The 19,361-nt window shown below is 51.6% G+C and overlaps 10 protein-coding genes and 1 non-coding gene across 11 annotated transcripts; 5 read left to right on the forward strand and 6 right to left on the reverse strand.

Annotated features, from left to right (window-relative positions):
- Positions 1-532: 532 nt before the first annotated feature.
- On the reverse strand, positions 533-814 carry PHYSODRAFT_463937 (hypothetical protein; the record flags this gene model as incomplete). Its single annotated transcript, XM_009520110.1, has 1 exon — positions 533-814. A coding segment is annotated over one exon (282 nt), but the record flags the coding sequence as incomplete, so codon positions are not given.
- Positions 815-2,134: 1,320 nt separating this feature from the next.
- On the reverse strand, positions 2,135-4,271 carry PHYSODRAFT_555820 (membrane alanine aminopeptidase; the record flags this gene model as incomplete). The annotated part of the gene is made up of 1 exon (XM_009520111.1): positions 2,135-4,271. One exon carries the CDS (start codon positions 4,269-4,271, stop codon positions 2,259-2,261), a length of 2,013 nt encoding a protein of 670 aa, XP_009518406.1. The 3' UTR covers positions 2,135-2,258.
- Positions 4,272-7,952: 3,681 nt separating this feature from the next.
- On the forward strand, positions 7,953-8,165 carry PHYSODRAFT_483708 (hypothetical protein; the record flags this gene model as incomplete). The annotated part of the gene is made up of 1 exon (XM_009520112.1): positions 7,953-8,165. The coding sequence occupies one exon, from the start codon at positions 7,953-7,955 to the stop codon at positions 8,163-8,165; it is 213 nt and encodes a 70-aa protein (XP_009518407.1).
- Positions 8,166-8,448: 283 nt separating this feature from the next.
- On the forward strand, positions 8,449-8,775 carry PHYSODRAFT_483000 (hypothetical protein; the record flags this gene model as incomplete). The annotated part of the gene is made up of 1 exon (XM_009520113.1): positions 8,449-8,775. A coding segment is annotated over one exon (327 nt), but the record flags the coding sequence as incomplete, so codon positions are not given.
- A 1,964-nt stretch (positions 8,776-10,739) lies between these two features.
- Positions 10,740-10,812, reverse strand: PHYSODRAFT_t639. Its single transcript has one exon. It is a non-coding gene; the product is annotated as a tRNA-Val (tRNA).
- A 379-nt stretch (positions 10,813-11,191) lies between these two features.
- PHYSODRAFT_478365 (hypothetical protein) lies at positions 11,192-11,572 on the reverse strand (the record flags this gene model as incomplete). The annotated part of the gene is made up of 1 exon (XM_009520114.1): positions 11,192-11,572. One exon carries the CDS (start codon positions 11,570-11,572, stop codon positions 11,192-11,194), a length of 381 nt encoding a protein of 126 aa, XP_009518409.1.
- A 21-nt stretch (positions 11,573-11,593) lies between these two features.
- On the reverse strand, positions 11,594-12,415 carry PHYSODRAFT_378851 (hypothetical protein; the record flags this gene model as incomplete). The annotated part of the gene is made up of 4 exons (XM_009520115.1): positions 11,594-11,688; positions 11,764-12,032; positions 12,089-12,234; positions 12,305-12,415. Coding segments are annotated over 4 exons (621 nt in total), but the record flags the coding sequence as incomplete, so codon positions are not given.
- Positions 12,416-12,967: 552 nt separating this feature from the next.
- On the forward strand, positions 12,968-13,234 carry PHYSODRAFT_445618 (hypothetical protein; the record flags this gene model as incomplete). The annotated part of the gene is made up of 1 exon (XM_009520116.1): positions 12,968-13,234. A coding segment is annotated over one exon (267 nt), but the record flags the coding sequence as incomplete, so codon positions are not given.
- Positions 13,235-16,572: 3,338 nt separating this feature from the next.
- Positions 16,573-17,022, reverse strand: PHYSODRAFT_324374 (hypothetical protein; the record flags this gene model as incomplete). The annotated part of the gene is made up of 3 exons (XM_009520117.1): positions 16,573-16,710; positions 16,767-16,935; positions 16,982-17,022. The coding sequence occupies 3 exons, from the start codon at positions 17,020-17,022 to the stop codon at positions 16,573-16,575; spliced, it is 348 nt and encodes a 115-aa protein (XP_009518412.1).
- A 230-nt stretch (positions 17,023-17,252) lies between these two features.
- PHYSODRAFT_295661 (hypothetical protein) lies at positions 17,253-17,840 on the forward strand (the record flags this gene model as incomplete). Its single annotated transcript, XM_009520118.1, has 1 exon — positions 17,253-17,840. One exon carries the CDS (start codon positions 17,253-17,255, stop codon positions 17,838-17,840), a length of 588 nt encoding a protein of 195 aa, XP_009518413.1.
- Positions 17,841-18,107: 267 nt separating this feature from the next.
- Positions 18,108-18,332, forward strand: PHYSODRAFT_440034 (hypothetical protein; the record flags this gene model as incomplete). Its single annotated transcript, XM_009520119.1, has 1 exon — positions 18,108-18,332. A coding segment is annotated over one exon (225 nt), but the record flags the coding sequence as incomplete, so codon positions are not given.
- Between the last annotated feature and the right edge of the window lie 1,029 nt (positions 18,333-19,361).

Raw genomic sequence — 19,361 nt, forward strand, 5'->3', positions numbered from 1 at the left:
TTGCCTAACTGGCGAAGGGGGTCACGTCAAATTAGTGCGTGTCGGGCAATTAGGGATCAGATCCGATGTTGATTCCCGAACCGCGGGCGAACACGGCACCGCAAATTCGGGCCATGCTAACGTCGGCACTGGGTCCGTTGGACGAGTTGAAGACTTTTGTCGTACTGCGCGACGACATCGACCAGACAATTGACTCGTAGTTGGCAATCCGCTTGCGGTGACGGCCTGCAGGGAGGCCTCGGCCTTGTGCTCGGAGCACATTCCGCCACGCACCGCACGCTTGTAGCAGTGCTCTAAGACGCACACGGAGGAGCCGCCGTGCTGCTGGCAATAGTCGTTGGCCATTGCTCGCCGGTCGCAGTTCTCAAAAACACACCGCCGGTAGCCGCCGTGTCCGACGCACAGTCCGTCGTACTGCACCACCTTACTGCATCCATCCATTCGACATCGCTTGCCACCGCCTGTGTTCACCACAATCATCAAGTTAGTATCGGAGTGGCAAGTGTCAACTCACGATGATCAATGACGTCTTACCGTGGGCGATGCAGGCGCCACCGCTCTGAGCACGCTTGGGACAGCCCTCATAGCCGCACTTCTTCCCACCGCCGTGGACCCAGCAGAATCCTCCGGATTGAGCACTCTTGGTGCACGACGGGGTCTGGCATCGCTTGCCTCCGCCGTGTGCGACGCACAAGCCTCGACTCACGACGCTGGTGGTGCATCCGTCCACGGCGCACTTGTTGCCGCCTCCGTGTGCGATGCAGCGCCCGCCGCGCTTGGCTGTCTTCTGGCAGTTGTTGACGCTGCACCGCCGAAGGTTTGGTTTGTCGTAGGCATAGGGAGTAGTTAGATCTTCGCTGTCGCTTGCTGGGGAGCACAGGAGACGGTCTAGGAAAGACATCGGGCGGCAACAGCTCGTGTTTTGCTCGTGCACGAACTTCTTGGATGATGGAAGAAAATAGTATGATGAGCAGCGCGTGGAGTTTGGTTGACGGGTGTTGTAGTGTGTTCACTGACAGCTGGACTGCTGTTGCTCGGGTGATGGCGGAAGACGAGCGCCACTTATATCGAGTTATGATCAGAATAGCATGGAGAACGAATGGGATACGTTGGGTAAGCTCCAACTAACGAAACGGCTTCGTCCCCCGCACGTGGGTGTTCACTCTTCAAACGCCTGCTATTTTCATGTTTCGACCAGGAGACTCGCAACTCAGTCTCGTGCTAGGCTATACGCCCTCTCAAAATACTCCACAACGGTAGGGACAATCGAGGTCGTGCGAGCTCAAATACAGTAGTGAGTGGACTTCAGAGACATCATCACGCCACCCGACTGTAGCAGCCCCAACAAATCGCAATATCGATTGTGGTGGTTTGTGTTGATGTCTCTCAAGTCGAGCCAAATTCAGCTTTTAAAGTGATCCTGTGGTCCTGGGAATCCACAATAGCACTTTCATAGCTGCTAACTGTGTCTGGATTGGTGCACATTGTTAGAGCAAATCTAGGGCTTTCATTGTGTACACGTTTTATCTCCAAAAGATTAGTAGTTTTCAAGAAAATACTTTTCAAAGTCAAAAATTCAGCTTGCTCTACTAAACTGGCCAATCCCCTTAACCACAATTTTTTTCTCCAATTAGAGTTTCTGGGTGACGAAAAACCCGGCGACTAGGTCACGGCTTGATTTCACAAAACGGCTTCGGGTCAGAAGGCTACATTACGATAGACCTAGTGGGAAACTGCGCAGGGTTCATCCCATCTTGTCCCAGTTGGTGAAACCACGCGATGGAAAATAGTACTGTGGTTGCAGTCTGCCAGCAGTCAACCCGCGAGAGCACCAATCTAATTGGCGATTTTTCGCTATGGGTTCTTGGCTGCATTGATTCCTGCCGCATGGGCTTCCCTCTCATCGACAAGTTGTCTGCTTGGGTGATAGAGGCAAGATCTTGGGGTGAAAGAGTACGCATGATGCCTGGTGAACCGCCCGCTCATGTACTTAGCTCATCCACGATCGAAACTGCTGGAGAGGAAATAGCGCGGCAATCAGTTGACTTCGAGTTAGCGGGGTCGGTTTCGGATGCTGTGTGCTTCCTCTCGCTCTGATCAACCCTGTCATTGCGAAGAGCATATGCACTGAACAGTACCGTGGCAGAACTCCAAAAGGTGTTACTTGACGCGAATAATGTGCTGCTGCCTTCTGGCTGCCACCGTCCTTAACCTCTTAACATACTCCGGTGTATTACCGTGTCAGCAAGGACCTATGCTTACCGCCGGCGAGACACGACAACGAGGGCCACAGCAGCGACAGCAGCAGCTACAGCCGCGTAGCCAACCATCTCGTCAGACACACCCAGCCACTGAGCCAGAGCACTCGGGGCCGTGGGCGAAGCGAACTTCACCTTCTTGCTCTTCGTCTTGGCGATGCTGTTCTCAATGTCACGCTGGATCATCTTGGCAGCAATCGGGTGGTACAAGTGCTTGCAATCTGCGAAGATCGCCTCAGCCTGAGCGGGGCCCAGAGCCGTGCACAAATCACGGAACAGCGGACGCACAAACTTCATGCGGCCCTGTTCCTTCAGCATCTCCACAGTCTTGTCAAGCACGCGCAGGTCACCCGAGCGAAGCGACAGCGTGTACCAGCGGAAACGCAGCTCCGCGTTGTGCGTAGTGGTGAGGTGGCGGTGCGTGAAGGAGTCGATGGCGTCCAGATGGGCAGGCGTGAAGCTCGCCTGTTCCTGCTTCAACAACAGCGTATCCAACAGCAGGATCCAGAGACTCGCCGGCCACTTCTTCAGCACGTTCTTGCTGACGCTCGTCCACGTGTCCGGGTTGCTGCTGGCCGTGATCTGCTCGCCCAGCTTCGTCGCCTGGGTAGTCAGAGTCGTGTCGAACTTGTTCGCAACGGGGGGCATACCCGGCGAGTGGTACCACGCCTCCCAGTCGATCTTGCGAAGCGCCTCCTGCTTGTCGGCGAAGTACTTCTCGAAGAAGGCACGGAACTCGCCCGACGTGAGAGTCTTGAACTTGAACTCCTGGATGTAAGCCTGCGCGAACTTGTCAAACACTTCGTGGCCGCCGACCACCGTCGACAGGTAGTGAAGGAAGTTGAAACCCTTCTCGTACGGGATGGACGAGAACACCTCGTCCGGGTCAATGCCGTCCATGTTGGGCACCAAGGCCGTGTACGGGTGGTCGTGTCCGAACGCCTCCACCGACTCCACAAGGTCACGCAGACCCATGGCCGCCTTGAGGTCGTACGCCTTGGGGTCCTGAGCGATGCGCGTCTGGATCTTGCGCTCCAGCCACATGGTCCATCCTTCATTAAGCCAGAAGTCGGTCCACGAGCGGTTCGTGACCAAGTTGCCCGTCCACGAGTGCGAGATCTCGTGCGCCACGACGTCCGCGAGGGAGCGGTCTCCCGCCAGCAGCGTCGGGGTCACGAACGTCAAGCACGGGTTCTCCATGCCTCCGTACGGGAACGAGGGCGGCAGACACACGAGGTCGTACCTCTTCCAGACGTACTCCTGACCCGTGATCTCCTCCGCGTGCTTGAGGAAGTCCTCGGTCTGCGCGAACTCGTGCGCGGCCTTCGTGACCACGGAGGGCTCCGCCCACACGCGGCTGCGCGGGCCGAGGTCCACGCTCTCGAGCTTGCCGGCCACGATGGCCAGCAGATAGGACGGGATGGGCACTGACTGCTGGAACGAGACCTGGTACGTGGCGTCCACGCTGTTGTGGTTCTTGCGGCCCTGCGGGTCGGCGATGGCGCTCATGAGGCACGTGCACCAGTCGGGAACCGTGACCGTGGCCGAGTACGTGAACTTGCAGGCCGGCGTGTCGGGGCACGGCACGATGGTGCGCGCGTGGATAGCCTGGCACTGGGTGAAGAGGTACGGGTGCGTCTTGCCGGCCGTGAGCTCCTTGCTGAGCCACTGCAGGCCGCTCGAGGCGGCGGACGTCGTGTAGTCCACGCGCACCTTGGTGGCGTGGCTGGGCACGTCCACCACGAGCGCGCGGCCGAACGCCGGGTGCTCCTGCTCGGCCAGAGTGTAGGTCGTCTCCTTGCCGTCCGCGTAGGCCTTGGACACGCGCAGGTGATGCGTGTCCAGCACCACGACGGCGGAGGCGGCTGAGGCCGCGTGGTGGAACGTGTACTCGGCGTAGCCCTTGAGCTGCTGCGCGGCGAAGTCCAGCGCCACGACCCAGTGCAGGTGCGTGAACGTCACCTCGTCCAGGTTCGAGTACGAGTGCGAGCGGAGGGCGCGAGGCTGAGCCATCGTGTCTGTCTGCTGACGGAGGAGACTTCAGACTTGCGCGGCGTCGGGAAGATTGGCGAGTGATCCAGATCGGGGGGCTCAGGTTTGGGGGCGTCGTGTTTTTGTAAAAAAGAGACCTAATTCAGTGGAGCAATTAAGCTATTCAAGTAGATTACCCTTGATTTGTTGCAACGTAAGTAGGTTTGTGTTACTACAGTACTTATAAGTAGGTTAGGGCCAAACCTACTTAAGCGTAATATACGCTTTTATAATTATCTTATACATGTAAGCTACTGGTCAGCAACGCAATGTTTTACTATCATGCTTCAGTACAGGGTAAAGTTGACGAGCGATAGCGGGCTAGATGTGTCGCCAGCTAATTGTCTTTTGCGGGGACCATGCTCCGCAAAGTTATTACAGTACCGTGTAAACTTATGGCATGAAGCACGAATACGTTTATACAGTGCAAAGTTGCCCTATCTAGCCTGCCCCCGAATCAAACATCCTTAACAACATCATAAAATATTTATGTCGCACGCTTGTCATCTTCATTCGCTTGCTTTACCGGATAGTGTACATCGCAAACATGTTCACGATTTTCACAGTACACCAATTAGCGGTAAGTGCTGTCTACTAACGCATTTGTACGTTTGCTGCTCTATCATTTGCGTGCAATGTTATTTTGCAAAATTTCACGGCTCCGCTCGCGAACTGTTACCCGATGTCGAATCTGCATTCCGCGCACGCACCACAACGTAGTCAGAGTAATCTAAGGTAAGGGGGTCACTATTGGCAAACCGTCTAACCCACAAACATGTTAGGTAGATTTACGACACACTAACAAACCGTTTGTAAACGCTAGTGTTAGCTATACAGTGAGTATTTATGCGAACACTAATGTAAACACGAGGCACCCTGAATATTGGTTGATGCTGGTGTTCTTCTTGTCCGCACGGGTGAGCTCGGAATTCTGCTAGCCGTTTAACCAGGGATCGCTGTGTGGGGAGAGTGTGGTAGCACCACCATCCAACACCCTACCGACGCTTTAGCAATGTTTTTTCACAGTTTAAGTTCCTGATTCACAGGTATGTACAGGTTTGGTGATATGATTCTTTTCCATTATCGTCGGTATGCGGGGTTGAAGAAAAGCTCACCCTGAGCGCAATCGGCGTTAACCCCGGAAAAAAAAACTTATTATCGTCAAACAAATACATGTTACCTACGCTTACACCAAGTCGACAATTCTTAAAACGGCGCTATAAGATAATCATAAAACCTATATAACGTTTAGAAACGGGTAAGTAGGTTCGGTCCTTACCTACTTATAAGTAGTGACACAAACCTACTTACGTTGCAACAAATCAGGGGTAATCACCTTGAATAGCTTAATTTCTCAATTCAGTGTGGAGATCCTTTTTACAGAACTCTGCCTGAATACCGAACGCCTGATATATATAAGGGCTCCAGGTTTATAAAGTGATCTCAGCGTTACCAGAGAAAAGGCTGTACTTAATTAGTTTATCTTAGACGGGATTTGACGCTTGCTTACTTATTGTGGAAACCGATTAGATTGTCCGAGCGGATTAGCTGATAAAGCAGCGTTCATGAGGGATTTGACTAGTACTAAATCGGGGATTCCTATGATTTCATATGGCATCAGTAAGGGTATAAATCGGTGTAAGGTTAAAAAATAGGGGTTGCCTCATTACCGCCTGCAATGCGAGGAACGACCACTTACCGCCACGAGCTAATGTTTCGCGCACCTACTAACGAGGAATAGCATCGCGTGCATTAAATACGCTTCTGTGAGCAGTCGATACGTACTGCTATCTATTTATCAAGTTGTGTAGTCATGTATTTGCGCTGTCATTTCTCGTCAGCATTAGCGTTTGTCGGTTTTACTTTAAATCGGCCGCCGAATGCCGAGTGGGTGTCGGACATTCGGGCTGATTAGCATGCAAATCAGCCGTCCAAGGCTTTGTAAGTCGTGGAGTGGCTAAATCAGCTTGCCACATGGCGATGTAGGCACAACAGACTGCTCTGTCAAATCAGAGTACAAATCTTAGGTTTTCGATCTAATTAGGAGGTCGGATTTGCTAAATCCGACCCAATTAAGCTTAATCATCTGCTTAATCAACCGATTTATGTTCCAATTAGACAATATAATCGGTTTTCACAATAATCAAACCCGAGTACTGAGTTGTTTCAGCGCTGACCTTCGATCAAGCGTGTTCGCACCACGTCAGTGCGGTTAGTAGCTCTACTTTGTACTACTCCTAGAGGGCTTAGCGGGTAGTGCGCAAATGTGAAAGTGGAATCGTAAATACAGAGAAGATCGCACAGACAATCAAAAGGGCGCCAATTTTCAAACTGCACAGCTTAGTACTTTTAGCCAAACAAAGGTATCCTGAATTTTTACATCAGTACCTTTGCCCATCTCCGTTCGTCCTGTTGTTGGACCTTGAAGTATTATTTATATGAGGTTATGTATTGTATACCCGTTCGGTATTGAGGCAGATTTCTGTATCCCCTTTTGATGAGTGAACAGACCGGGTCTTTGCCGCATTCGTCTACACGTCTGTATTTCCACCCGGCACAGACTGCAGAGCGCTCGGTGATGCACGAATAATAGAGAATGCACCGCCACACAGCAATGTAACAAGGCGCTGGGGGTACCGTCAGATAATGCTTCGGTCATTACTGAAATCAACGTTAAAATATGTTTTTCTATTTCGAACTTGCATTCTTGTTGTCGTTTAATTACGTAATAACAGTTCGGACAACAAAAAACGTATACTGCAGAAAGCGAGCGGTTATTTGAGTGTCAAAATTGGAAGCATATCTTGTTGCTGGAGTTACTTCTATTTAGCGGCTATATGCATTTTGATGTACTAAATTAAGTTTTAAAGATGTGGGTACTATGTACTGGATTAGTAACGTACCGTAGCAAAATGTTTAACTTATAATCACAAGTTCCACTTAATGTATGAAGGCTAACCAATCAGATACGATTAAGGGGTGGTCTATTTGCCGGTCGTTGTCTGTACCAATCTAATAGCCATGCTTCAGCCGACGCATAGATTTAGTATCCAGGCTGTTAAAAGCTAGTATTTACGTCCCTTCAATTGGTAATTTACTGGCTTGGCTCAAAACAGGTCTCTGGTACACAAGAACAGCATTAAAAAAAACTGGTGTGTAGTCATTTAGCAAGGGGTTTGCGACTGAGCTGAAGGTTTCCCGGTAGGTCCCTCTTGATCACAATCTCGCCAATAGATTTAAGATTGAACCAGTAGAACGAACATGAGGATCTGCATCTAAAACAACGAGTTATGCTTTCGGTAGCTGATCTATTCTTTAGTTTTGAGGATGCTCTCCTCTCTGTACTCAAATCATTACATAAATGTCCAAACAGTAGTTGCAGCACTCATGCTACAATATCACCACTCAGGTCGGGCTGTTGTCACTCACAAAACAACTAAACCACCGTATTTCATGTCGCCAAATACCCCCCTATATATATATATATCAACACCACTGAAGTTGCCACCCGATCAAATTGTACTATTGCCCGACTTTAATCAGTTAGAACTAAGGTAACAAGCGCCAATTGTATATTACTGGCTGCAAGCCACTCGATAATTCGACACTTTCCTGCAAGAATCCAGCCCCTGCCCAGCTCAGCAAGTTACCCCTCACCGCAGCATGAAGGCCAAGATTCTACAAACCGCCCCAACTCCCCCGATGCCTACCAGTGATACTGAGATGCTGCTCGACTCTTTCAAGATCTTCAAGGTGGTCAAGAGCCTCTTCGTTTTGTGTGGGCTGTGCAGCCATGCAGCCTCGCATACCATGCGTGTCCGGCTACCGACCTGCAAGTGCCCTACGTGTGCGGCGGTGGTGCCCTTTACCCTGTGACCATGTCGCGGTAAGATGCTTCCCTGTCAGCACATCAACCGCCTGCCCGTAGAGGAAGCTGGCATGCAGGTCTCGTCGGAGCCATCACCTCCGCGCCCTCGCCTCTACCCCCGCTGTCGGTGGTGCAGCGATTTGCCATACCTATACCTACTTCCATCTACGCAACTACGACATTTTGGTGACGGTGAAGGGCAAGGTCTGCGAAGCCGCGTTCCACAGCGGTGAAGAAGAAATCCAGTCCTTCATGTTCACGCGGGCAAATGACTCGGCTGGCTAGTCAATTGTCGGAAACGGCAGTAACAACGCCCCATTCATCGCCGCCATTGTCACGAAGAAACTGCTCCAGCTCGCAGACCGCGAGCCCAGTTCTTTCGTTCTTCACCTTGATCCAACCTCCAAGCTACACCAGGCGACCTACCCAGTTCTGGTGATTGGTGTATCTGACAAGGTACGCAGGTTTCACGCTGTTGTCATTGTGATTATGTCTCCGCAGATGCAGCTACACTATGCGAGGACGCTAGCCGCTTTGAGAGAGTTGCGAAGAAAGTCTACGCGAAGGCTAAGATTCTGGAATCTACTTGTTCGCCATGGTGCTGCGCGATCTGCATGATCTCCCTTCATGGTTGATGAAGACGAGTACGAGAAGGTCAAGTCACGGATGTTTGCTGGCTGAGCCGAGTGGCCAGGCCTGGCGGCTTTTACGACTTACACCACGAGCACTTGGGTTACGGGGCGCTTCGTGTGGTGGCAAATGTACAGCACTCCACCTGAGATGGCGGCCACAATCTACAACCAGGTGGAGCAGTACAACGCAGTACTCAAGCGCGATGTCACCGTGCACAGGACGGTTAAGATGGGGCTTGACAGGCTGCTAGACTTTTGTACGCTGGAGAGCACTTGCTCCGTATCTTTTGCTGTGGTAGCCGTTGCAGAGACAATACGGCAACGACGCACTCGCAAGTTGGAGCGGCGAAATCTCCTCTCTGAGCTAGCGGTAACCGGCACGGCATTGGCTTCATGACGGAAAATACGCCACCTGACGCCGAGATCCGCGACACCTTCTATGTGTGTGCTGTAGGTGCAAGTCGGCCTTAAGAAGAGAACTAACACCGTCGACACGAGGAGCTTCGGCCCAGTGAGCTTGCATACAGCTAGGATGGAAACAAAGGACGTCTCGTCGGAGGGGTTGAAGGTGGATATGTGCGTGCCGATGTCAGTTCTATACGAAGTTTGCGTGCTGCGCGCATGTGCTCTTTGCGTTGAATGCTCGGTGTCTCGTCGACCTTTTGGTCACGAATGACCTGTTTACCGAGAAGCCACCAAGAAGCGCCGAGTCTCTAGGCGTCAAGGCCCAGGCCACCTGACATCCAACAGCTACGTGCTTACTATCAACTATGCACACCGCAATTGTAGAACAAAAGTTTATACAGCGGACACGACCTTAGTCAATGCCGTTCACCTTCGCCCGTTGCTTACCATCAAGTAATGTGCGGTCCCTTACCCACTTACCCACCGCCCACCACCGATGAGGCTCCGACCTCACCCGCGCCACTCACCATCCTGCACAACCTCTCACCACCGCGTTAAGCGGCTCGACCCGCGCGATGTTCACCGTTTGTCAACGTGTGCCCACTTCAAACCGCATCCTGCCATCCCTACGGACGCTATTAGATACCCGCAGAGAGCGCAGTATACGCAGACATCATTCTGGCTGCCCTTCCCTGTGCTTCACCATTACCAACATAAATTTGCCGGGGGACATGGATATGCGCACCGATCTGACACCGATATAAACCAACGGCCCATCCGCGAAGCTGGTTGACCCCTATAGCGCCCAGGAGAGCCGCGGGAACTTCGGCGCGTGTACCGTGCCCTGACGTGCCGCACGACGCCTGAAGGTCAGGATAATGAATGGACAATGGTACGGAACATTCACACCAGACCGACTCTGGTAAGATGCGAGTCAAACATAGCCGCTGTGATGCTGGTCATGTCTCACATATCCTATATGCGTGAAATAATGATTTCCCTTGTGCTGGGCACCCTATTCATATGGTATTTCTCGTATTTTATCACAAACAACTCAAAACGCACCCTACACGCTCCTACACACAACACACAAGCACACGCGCTTGCGCTTGCGCCACGCCTACACATACCCCTCGCTCGCCAAACCGCCCTGCCGCACCCGCGCATTCGACCGCATCGACTACCAAAGCATCACCCCTGACCGCCGCCGGGCTACGCCGCCGCCTCGTGTCCTGGTGTCCTGTGAGCTCGGTTTGACCTGCAGGACACCGAGGACGCTGTGGTGGCTTGTGCGCACGGCCGACAACGCACCGGACGCCCACTTGCGAGAACCACGAAGACAGCCGCAACCGGGCTCGAAGCCCAGCCAGGCGGGCCTCCAAAGTGTCGGCCAAGATAACATTCAAGGCAATGGACCGATCCAGCGGTCCGATCGGTGGATGAAGGCATGCAGACGCGAACGGGGGCGACGAAGAGCCGCGCAGGCGGCCGGGAGCGCTGGAATCGGCGCGGTAGCGTGCGTGGAGGCAAAAGGAGCAAAGAAGATATCAGAGGAGGGGATCGAACCCTCGATCTCGAGCGTGTGAAGCTCGCGTCCTAACCACTAGACGACACTGACACGTTCGACTACTCACAACACAAAAACAACACAAAATTCACCCTACACGCTCCTACACACAACACACAAGCATACACGCTTGCGCTTGCGCCACGCCTACACATACTCCTCGCTCGCCAAACCGCCCTGCCGCACCCGCGCATTCGACCGCATCGACTACCAAAGCATCACCCCTGACCGCCGCCGGGCTACGCCGCCGCCTCGTGTCCTGGTGTCCTGTGAGCTCGGTTTGACCTGCAGGACACCGAGGACGCTGTGGTGGCTTGTGCGCACGGCCGACAACGCACCGGACGCCCACTTGCGAGAACTACGAAGGCAGCCGCAACCGGGCTCGAAGCCCAGCCAGGCGGGCCTGTTTTGAAAAAAGAAGATGCTATTATCAGATCAACATCTCAGGGTACTTAGGAATTGCTTTCTCAAAGCTACGAATTACGGTGGTTTCCGCTAATTCTTCCCAGGGCGCAATTATAGACTTAATTGCACGGAGGCGCTTCTCCTTTGCAGTGCCTCCTGCAACACCCCGAAACTTTGACCTAATTTTTGCTGTCAGTGGGCCGATCACGCCAACGTCGAGCGGTTGACAAACCGCCGTCGTATTAGGCGGGAAAGGCACCACTGTGGCGTTCGTTTCTTCGAAAACGACCCGCTGTCCCTCCTCCGAAACATGTGAGTCAAAATTACCAAGGAGGAGGACAGCGGGTCCATTGATTTCATGTTTTAACACATTACTCACATAAAATCTCCATCCTACCGCGTCCATCCAGGCATGCTCCTGGACAGTGTAGTAGTGACCGGGTGGATAGTGTGGCAGCTCGTCGCTGTCGATGTCGCCGCCGAGCTTACCCCGAATGATGAAGAGAATTGGCAGCTTATGCCCTAAAATATATAATACAAAATGTGTTAGCATTAAAATACCCAGTTTCAGAATTGTGAAAGCAAGAAAAAACGTACCATCACCGCGAACAGTAAGAACTGCTGTCATTCGGCCAGTGTGCTTCGTCATCTTGGTAATTCGGGCAGGGTCCTTGCGGCCTTTGACAGCCCAAAACCGTGTCGGCGGCACATCAAAATTGATAGCCGTCTCATCCACGTTAAAGAGTGTCGTAGGGCACCACGTCGAGTACTTGTTCCAAAGTTCAATGGAGAACTCAACGCGTTTCTCGAGCAGCTCCACTGTCGGAAGCGTGGCTTCTTGGGGCCTTTGAGACGTGAAGTCGTAACTAAATAAAAAAACATCAATTGAAAGAATGATTAATCGATTAAAAATTAACTTCACACCATGAAAACCAATTTACCGTTTGCAAATGCGTTGACACATTTTTCTAGCGACTGCCCAGGGCTTTTGTGGCTGTCCACGTAGCTAGCACACCACTCAGGCTCTAGTAGCCACATGTAGTCGATCATTGCATGCGTCGATAGGGCCTACAAAAAAAAAGCACGCACAATAGTCAGTATTAAGTCGCAAAAGCACGTACTAGAATGGTAAACCGACCTTTTCGTCTCTGCGCGTGTCCTTCATAAATGTAACAAGGGCTGGGACGCTAGGAAATATTTCCTTGCGTCCCTGCCCCTTCAGAGTTGGCGAACGCGAGTTTCCGCGAAAACGAAAAGCCTGTCGGCTTGCTTCCACCATCCGAACACAGTTCCGCGGGGTCGCCCAAGCTGGTGCGCAGCCTCGTCGACGCCGACATGAATTGCGAGCTGCGCACCTTCACGCTTCTCCTTGATACTATAGCGCTGTTGTTTCGGCGCCATTTCGACAATGAACCTAGGCTTTAGTGGGTGAGGTGGCGCGTTTTACAGTGGCCAACCGATTTTATCTAAGCTATGATTTGCTAAAATAAAAGCACAGTTCTGCGTTTTGATTTGCTAAAACAAAAATTTATGTGAACATATGTCTGTCTTTTTTCTACTAATGCCGGCTTTTTGAGTCTGCCGGCTTTGTAAGTCGTTGTCTGTATTGCTGACTGAGCGAGCACGGAGAGTATGTGATGGGCGACGGGTCGCTCGTTCGAGCTGGTGGTGCGATGATGGGCGGGATTCCTTAGTGTTACATCTATCGGTAGCGCTAAGGCGGTTGGTTCTGCTACAAGCAGCGATCTGTCGCTATGGAGTGATAGGCCGATCCACTAAAGGAAGCTGACTGTGGACTATCAGTGGAGGTCTTAAGGGGAGCGGAGGATCTCCAGGGTGTGAAGGTTCTCCATTCGGGTCCCAGGTTTACGGGCGCGCGGCGTGGCACAACGATCTGTACGCCATCGTGTACGCCTGGTACTTCCCAAAAGGATTCTCGGGGCCTTCGCCGTCAAGGCGCCACGACTGGGTCAGTGCGGTCGTGTGGCTCGACAACCTAGACGTGGCCACACCAAAGATCATGGGGATTTCGCTGTCAAACTCCGACGACAAGTACAAGAAAGACCCGATGGCGACTGTCCCGAGCCACGCCATTAGTGCTGGCACAACCCTCAAGTTGTTCCATGACTTGTCCCTGTTTGGAGGATCTACCGTCTTTGACTATCCTGCCATGTTGGGATCCAGACGACGTGGTATTCGCGAGGAGGGCGTCACCGACTGCTTGGTACTGATAGCTGACATTGTCTGATACAGCAGGCATATCCGTTTTTTTTCTTTTCGAGGCACGACAGAAAACATTGGCTCTTGTTGTTAGTTAGCAAGAAGATTCGGCCAAAATTCTGCAAAACAACTAACGCAATGTTGGTGAACCATCAAATAGCAAATGACTTCAAAACTTAATTCCATGCCGCGTTGAACTTGTACTCCCTCCAGTTTGCCCGACTGTTCTCTCCAGCTACCCAAGCTCAGACGAGCTGGATACGGGTCCACAGTATCCAAAATATGAACCTGGCTGGATGAAATGCTTCTCGTCGTGCCTTCCAAAACTAGGTCGTCTGCGACTTAGCTGGGAACACTTATGAGAAGAAGTGCTGTATTTGGCAGTGGTAGATGTTGCAGTGTCAAATTGAAGTGCTTATCCGTGTTTAGGTCTTTCGCGATAAAGATGAAGTCCAAAGCACTATATAGTAATTGATACAGCTGTATACAGACAGTCTGTCAGATTCGGCAGGGTGGGACCAATAGAGAGTGGAAGGTTGTAAAATTCATGAACGCTTCACATAGATGCAAATGTACTGAATTACTACAACTTGAGCTTAGTTGAGGATGCGGCGCATGTGCATCATTGAGCTTACTATCCCCGGATGCCTCCAACAATTCCTGATAGTATCCTGCGTAACTCCGTCCCAAGCACGTGACGCCCACTCCACAGCATACTTTTTCACCTTGTCGTCAGAAAGATGACTATATCGCTTCTTATATTCATCGCGTGATACTTGAAATGTTTCTGGTAGACGAGAAAGCGGGATGCATACAGCGGGTGGATTAAATGAGCCCCCCCCCCCTCCGTCGCATGTTTCGATACAAATCATGGGAGCCCATACAAAAATCAAGATATGGACATGGCTCAGCTGTATCGGGTGCTCAACTCAATCAATGATTTGTCAAAATACAGGCATTAATAGCCAATGATAGGGCAGCTGATTATAGTCCAAGGGATTCTGCGTCGAATGGGGCAGGTTTGATGTGAAACCAAGAAGAAATGACAATTCTGTACTTCTCTGGCCCACCTAAGAATCGACATTTCTATTTTTCCGCTCTAAAAAAATCAAAAAAATCTGTCGGAGACAAATAATAGCTCAAAAGAAAGCTGGGATTTGGGGGATTCGCGTTATACTATTGGCTACTCAAAAAAAGCAGGATTAAGGGAAACAGAACAAATTTCGTAAGCCCGATTTTGGGTAACATTAGGTTTTTTGCGAAATGGCTACAATTTTTGGCGATATTATACCAAAATGGTATCATTGGAAAGCTTAGTTAGCTGTCAATACAGTGCTAGTTCGCCGTCGTAGAACGCGTGCGGAAGGTGTGGCGTTCGTCAAGTTTTTGAGGGTTTTCTAAGCAATTTTGTACTCTAATCAAACTTTGTACCCAATCATATGGCTGAAACCGTATATTAAGCCAATCAGGTGAGTTCGCAAAAAATGAGGTTAAATTGAATTGTCGATTGTTAAGTGGGCCAGATGAAAAGTCAAGCCTGCAAATCATTTGACTTGTTTTTTGTATATTTTTTTTGCTAAGGGGGGGGCGCTCATTTAACCCACCCGCTGTACGTGTCCACACTGAGATCCCACCAGAAATTCGCAGCAAGAATCACACGCAAAAATCCCACTCAATGATGGATCTGCAGCTGCCGCTGATTCTTGGCAGCGTGCGTATTCAGCTACGCCTGAGGGAGAATCCAATACTCTCATCAACCGTTCCCGCACTGATTCACTTTCACGAACGTGCTCGTCATTGAAAACGAATGCATCTGGATGACCTCCACAGCAGTAATAGTTAGCCAAAGCTAATCTCGGATCAGTCGTAAACTTCTGTCCACTCTCCATCAAAGCGATTTCGTCATCAGTTATGCTGTTTTTCAGCAAGATAGAATCTGCTAAGTCCTGTAGACGTTCATCTTGACCTCGTTGCCGCGACTCTTTTTCTGCAAATAATACAACAACCAATCCATCAGAGACTAGAATATAGCATCGTATCGAAACAATACCACGATACCTTTCTTTTCTTCTGCGTAGCCCGGGATGCTCGCAAAGTATCTGCAGGCCGCTTCAACTTTTTTTGCTTTGTAGCCATCTCTGCAGGTGCCATATCGCTGGAACCACGATCTGCTACACCCTCTCGGCTACTAGTGAGAGTCTTCTTGCGCTTCGCGCGGTAATTGCGCATGTAAAGACCCTGCTTGCGCTTTTTATCTTGCGCCGCCACTCCAGCTGATGTTTCAGCGCTCTTCGTTTTTTTGTAGCTTCTTCTGTTGATACGTTGCCGTCAATATCGCACTCGCGCCGCTCGCAGCTACTTGCCGTGACTCGAGAGGAGCCCTGGTCGCTGCTACCAAGGTCGTTTCTGCCAAACCACCACCCGAACGCGTTGCGATCTTTATTCGCTTGTGTCTGGCACGGTAATCCCGCATGTAAAGGGGCCGCTTCTGCTTCCTTCTGTTAAGCAGCTCTTCAGCAGCTGATTGCTTCGCGTTATTACGCTCGCGTTTCCTTTCCGACGCCACTACTTCGCCGGAATCAATACTGCTCGCAGTTGAAAGCGCTTCGATAGTATTCGGCACTCGCCTGTCTTCGCCAGGGACGGCGCAGCTAGCAACCTTAGACATTATTCCGCCTTGAGATCAATTGGCAAACTGTCAGGACTCAATCAGGTCTATTCAATTCAATCATATCTTGTCATTGCCGTTGAAGTCGTTGAAGTTGCTGGGTCAACATTCACTATTCGAACTGTGCCGCGAAGGTTGCGCCAAGTTACGCTTACGCGTCCAACTTGGTCGTCTTCGACTTGGCTGCTGGTGATGGTACCGGTGCTAATTGCGATGATAAGGGAGAACTGTGCCGCGTGATTCATGGGAGCTGTCCACCCCCTCATTCTTCGGGAGTTCCCAGTATTAATCCGTTGGGAGCTGTCCACTCCCTCATTCCTCGGGTGTTCCCAGTATAACAATGAGGTTGAACCTCACAGCATATCTGTATTTCCAGATCACAGTAACTTTGATTCAAATTCCCACAGCCATGCTGAAGAATTCCATTTCATTTAAACGAAGAACCACTTAATAAAACTATCCTACCTACTCAGTTACTGCTGACTAGTGTCCTCTACTCTTTCTCTATACTCACCAGTCTAAGAAAGCGCGGTGACATCCAGATGCAGCAGATCGCTCCACGCAATCGTCGTCGGGTACACGAGCATCGACGTCTCCTTCACCGTGTTCTTGTCCATTTCGTGCACGAAGATGTTGGTGAAGCGCACTCGAGTGAGCTTCATGACGATCAAGGGAGCAGATCCTGCGCGCCGATGAGGAACTTGCCGTTGACCACGAGGAAGCCGTTGCAGTAGACCGCGTCGATTGTCGCGATGAGCTGGTTGTCGTGCACCGCGTAGTTGTCGTAGCTCGAGATGACGCCAAAGCGGTTGGTCAGAGCCGCTCCTGTAGCCACTTCGAAGGACGTGAGGCCGTTCTGCTGCAAGCCTTCCCTGTAGGCGCTGGACCGTCGGGTCTCCGGTCGCTACGACTGGCACGCTGGTGTACCGAGTCGACTTCCGACCGATAATGTACGCGAGCATGAACATCTCTCGAAAGATCTCCGGCGAGAACAAGCGACCCTCCGGCCGCGCTCGATAAAGATCTCAGCAAGCAAGACTGTACGTGTGGAGAGGCACGTGGCCAGGGTCACTAAACCCAGGAAGCAGTTCAGCTACAATCTCAACCTACTATGGACCACCAAGACTGACCACCGGACGTGTCAATACACCCAGGTGAACGCCCCGAAACTTCCCCCTCGAGAGCTGGAAGTCCCAAGATGGAGAAGGCAGTGACGGCTCCTGTGGCCCCGCTGGAAGGAGGCGTAGTGGCTCCCGGAGTGGCAGAGGCCTCCGCAGCGGATAAATCGGATGCCGGGTGGACCACCAAGACACCAGGACGCAAGGGCAGCGCTGGACAGAAGGCGCGAAACGAAGGTTTGAGTCCAAGATTCCGAGTTGGCAACAATGGAAAGAATCCAAGCTCAAAAGACGCTAAACAGCACCAGAGGACTGCCAAGCCTAGTTTCCCACCCAAAGGAACGAGGCCTCAAGGTGAAAACGGCGATGGCCGTGCCTCCTTCTACAAGCTACAAGAACTACTGCGATCGGAAGCACCACCAGAGTACATTTTCCAGATGGTGGTTCGTATTCATGATCTTGCGCAGCAACGTCGGCTTGAGGAATTCGAAAGCCGTATCAATGCAATCAAGGACGAGGAGGAAAGGGCGAAATTACAGGCGAATTGGACTGACAGTCTCCCTGCTAAGACGTTGGAGCGCTTTGGCCGTTTTGCAGACCAATGGGACTACACCATCCGCGATGACAAGCTCCGCCTCGCTCGAACGGTGTACAGCTGGCTCATCTAGGATAAAATATCAAAAAAGGAGCTGGAGCAACGTGTCCAAGTCTTCACTTTCGTGAACAAACCGGAGCAGCAGGTGTACATGTCTGTCAAAAGCTACGCGCAACCAAAAAGTTACAATGATGTCTTAGAATCCAAGATGCCCGCCTTTAGCACCCCTCCGCCTGGCGGGAGCGCTAGTATGAACAAGCTACTTCAAATTGCTGCCCGACCAGCGGCTCCGTTGATGAAACCACGGGCGATGACAAGCGAGGAACAGGAGGTCTTGAATCTGATTCTCTCCGGCGAAATGGAAATCAAGTCTACGCCGCCTTTTCTGGCTCAAGTATTCGACACGGACAAGGTGGCATTAATAACGGAGCTGATACAGCGTCAAGAGTACCCAGTGCATGCGCATCTACTACCAGGCCACTTTGTTCGAGACGGCCTGAGCCAAAACACGCTACTACAACTGGTGGATGCGGGGGAGGCAGGCCTTCCTGAGCAGCAGAACCAAGTACAAAGACTCAAAACAGACCTGGTGCGATTGCAGCTCGACTCAGAGCAGCGATTGCTCACGATGTTTTTTCCCAGCGCCCGGATTGCCAAACAATGGGCGGGGTCCTTTTGCCCCTTTGACCGGCGTGGCATGCAACTGATCGACGCGTTACGTCAAGAATTTCCGGACGCGGTGCTGCGCATGGATACTTACAGACCTCCTGTTGCGAGGGAAGATAAGCCCAACTGAGATGCACGCACTGCTCACGAAAGAACTGCAGCTCCAGATAGCCGTCTTGAACCACCCAACGCTGTGCGAGCAGCAGCCAGGAAGAGAGAGATGGGAAGTGATCGTCAAAAGCCCGAAGTGCCCCGACGTACTAACGCGGCACTCCCGTATCCAACTGCCTCATGCGGAACTACTAATCCACCACTCGGATGTGCATCTACATCTACCATGTACCAAATGCCGAGACAGGTGGCACTCCCACGCTCACTGCAAAACCGCAGAAGCCGATCGCGCCCAAGCCGCGGCGAAACGTACGCTGAAGATTCCATCCTGGTCTCATGCGCTTCCCGTAGCACATGATGCCGCAGAATCATTGGAAAATATCCGGAGCCTTGACCAGCTTCTGCAATTTTTTGACCGGATGAGCGAGACATCCCCCTCAGGAACTGCAGCAGAATCACCAGGAACGAGTGCCTCGCCGTCTTGTGTGTCCAAGAGGGACCATAGCTCAGCTGAATTGAAGCCTAGGGCAGAAGAGGAGCATGCAGACTGTGCGAACGACATCGATATGGAATTAGACAGCATTTACCAGGAAGAGAAGAGGGCTGCTCCACCTACAGAAAACGATGTGTCACTCTCAGACCCTGGATCAGTCGCGCCCCAACCTGCCTCGCCTCAGACTGTTTCGACTGGAGAGGAAGCCCCAGCTGTGCCGCCCTCAAAGCTTTCACCACTGAAGAGAGCACGGGCCAACACTGCAGTCAGTGAGGAAGTTGAGACTCACAGCGAGGGCTCGGAAATTGGGTGTACAGACGCAAC

Source organism: Phytophthora sojae, assembly GCF_000149755.1.
Source record: "Phytophthora sojae unplaced genomic scaffold PHYSOscaffold_2, whole genome shotgun sequence".
In the NCBI taxonomy this organism is placed as follows: domain Eukaryota; phylum Oomycota; class Peronosporomycetes; order Peronosporales; family Peronosporaceae; genus Phytophthora; species Phytophthora sojae.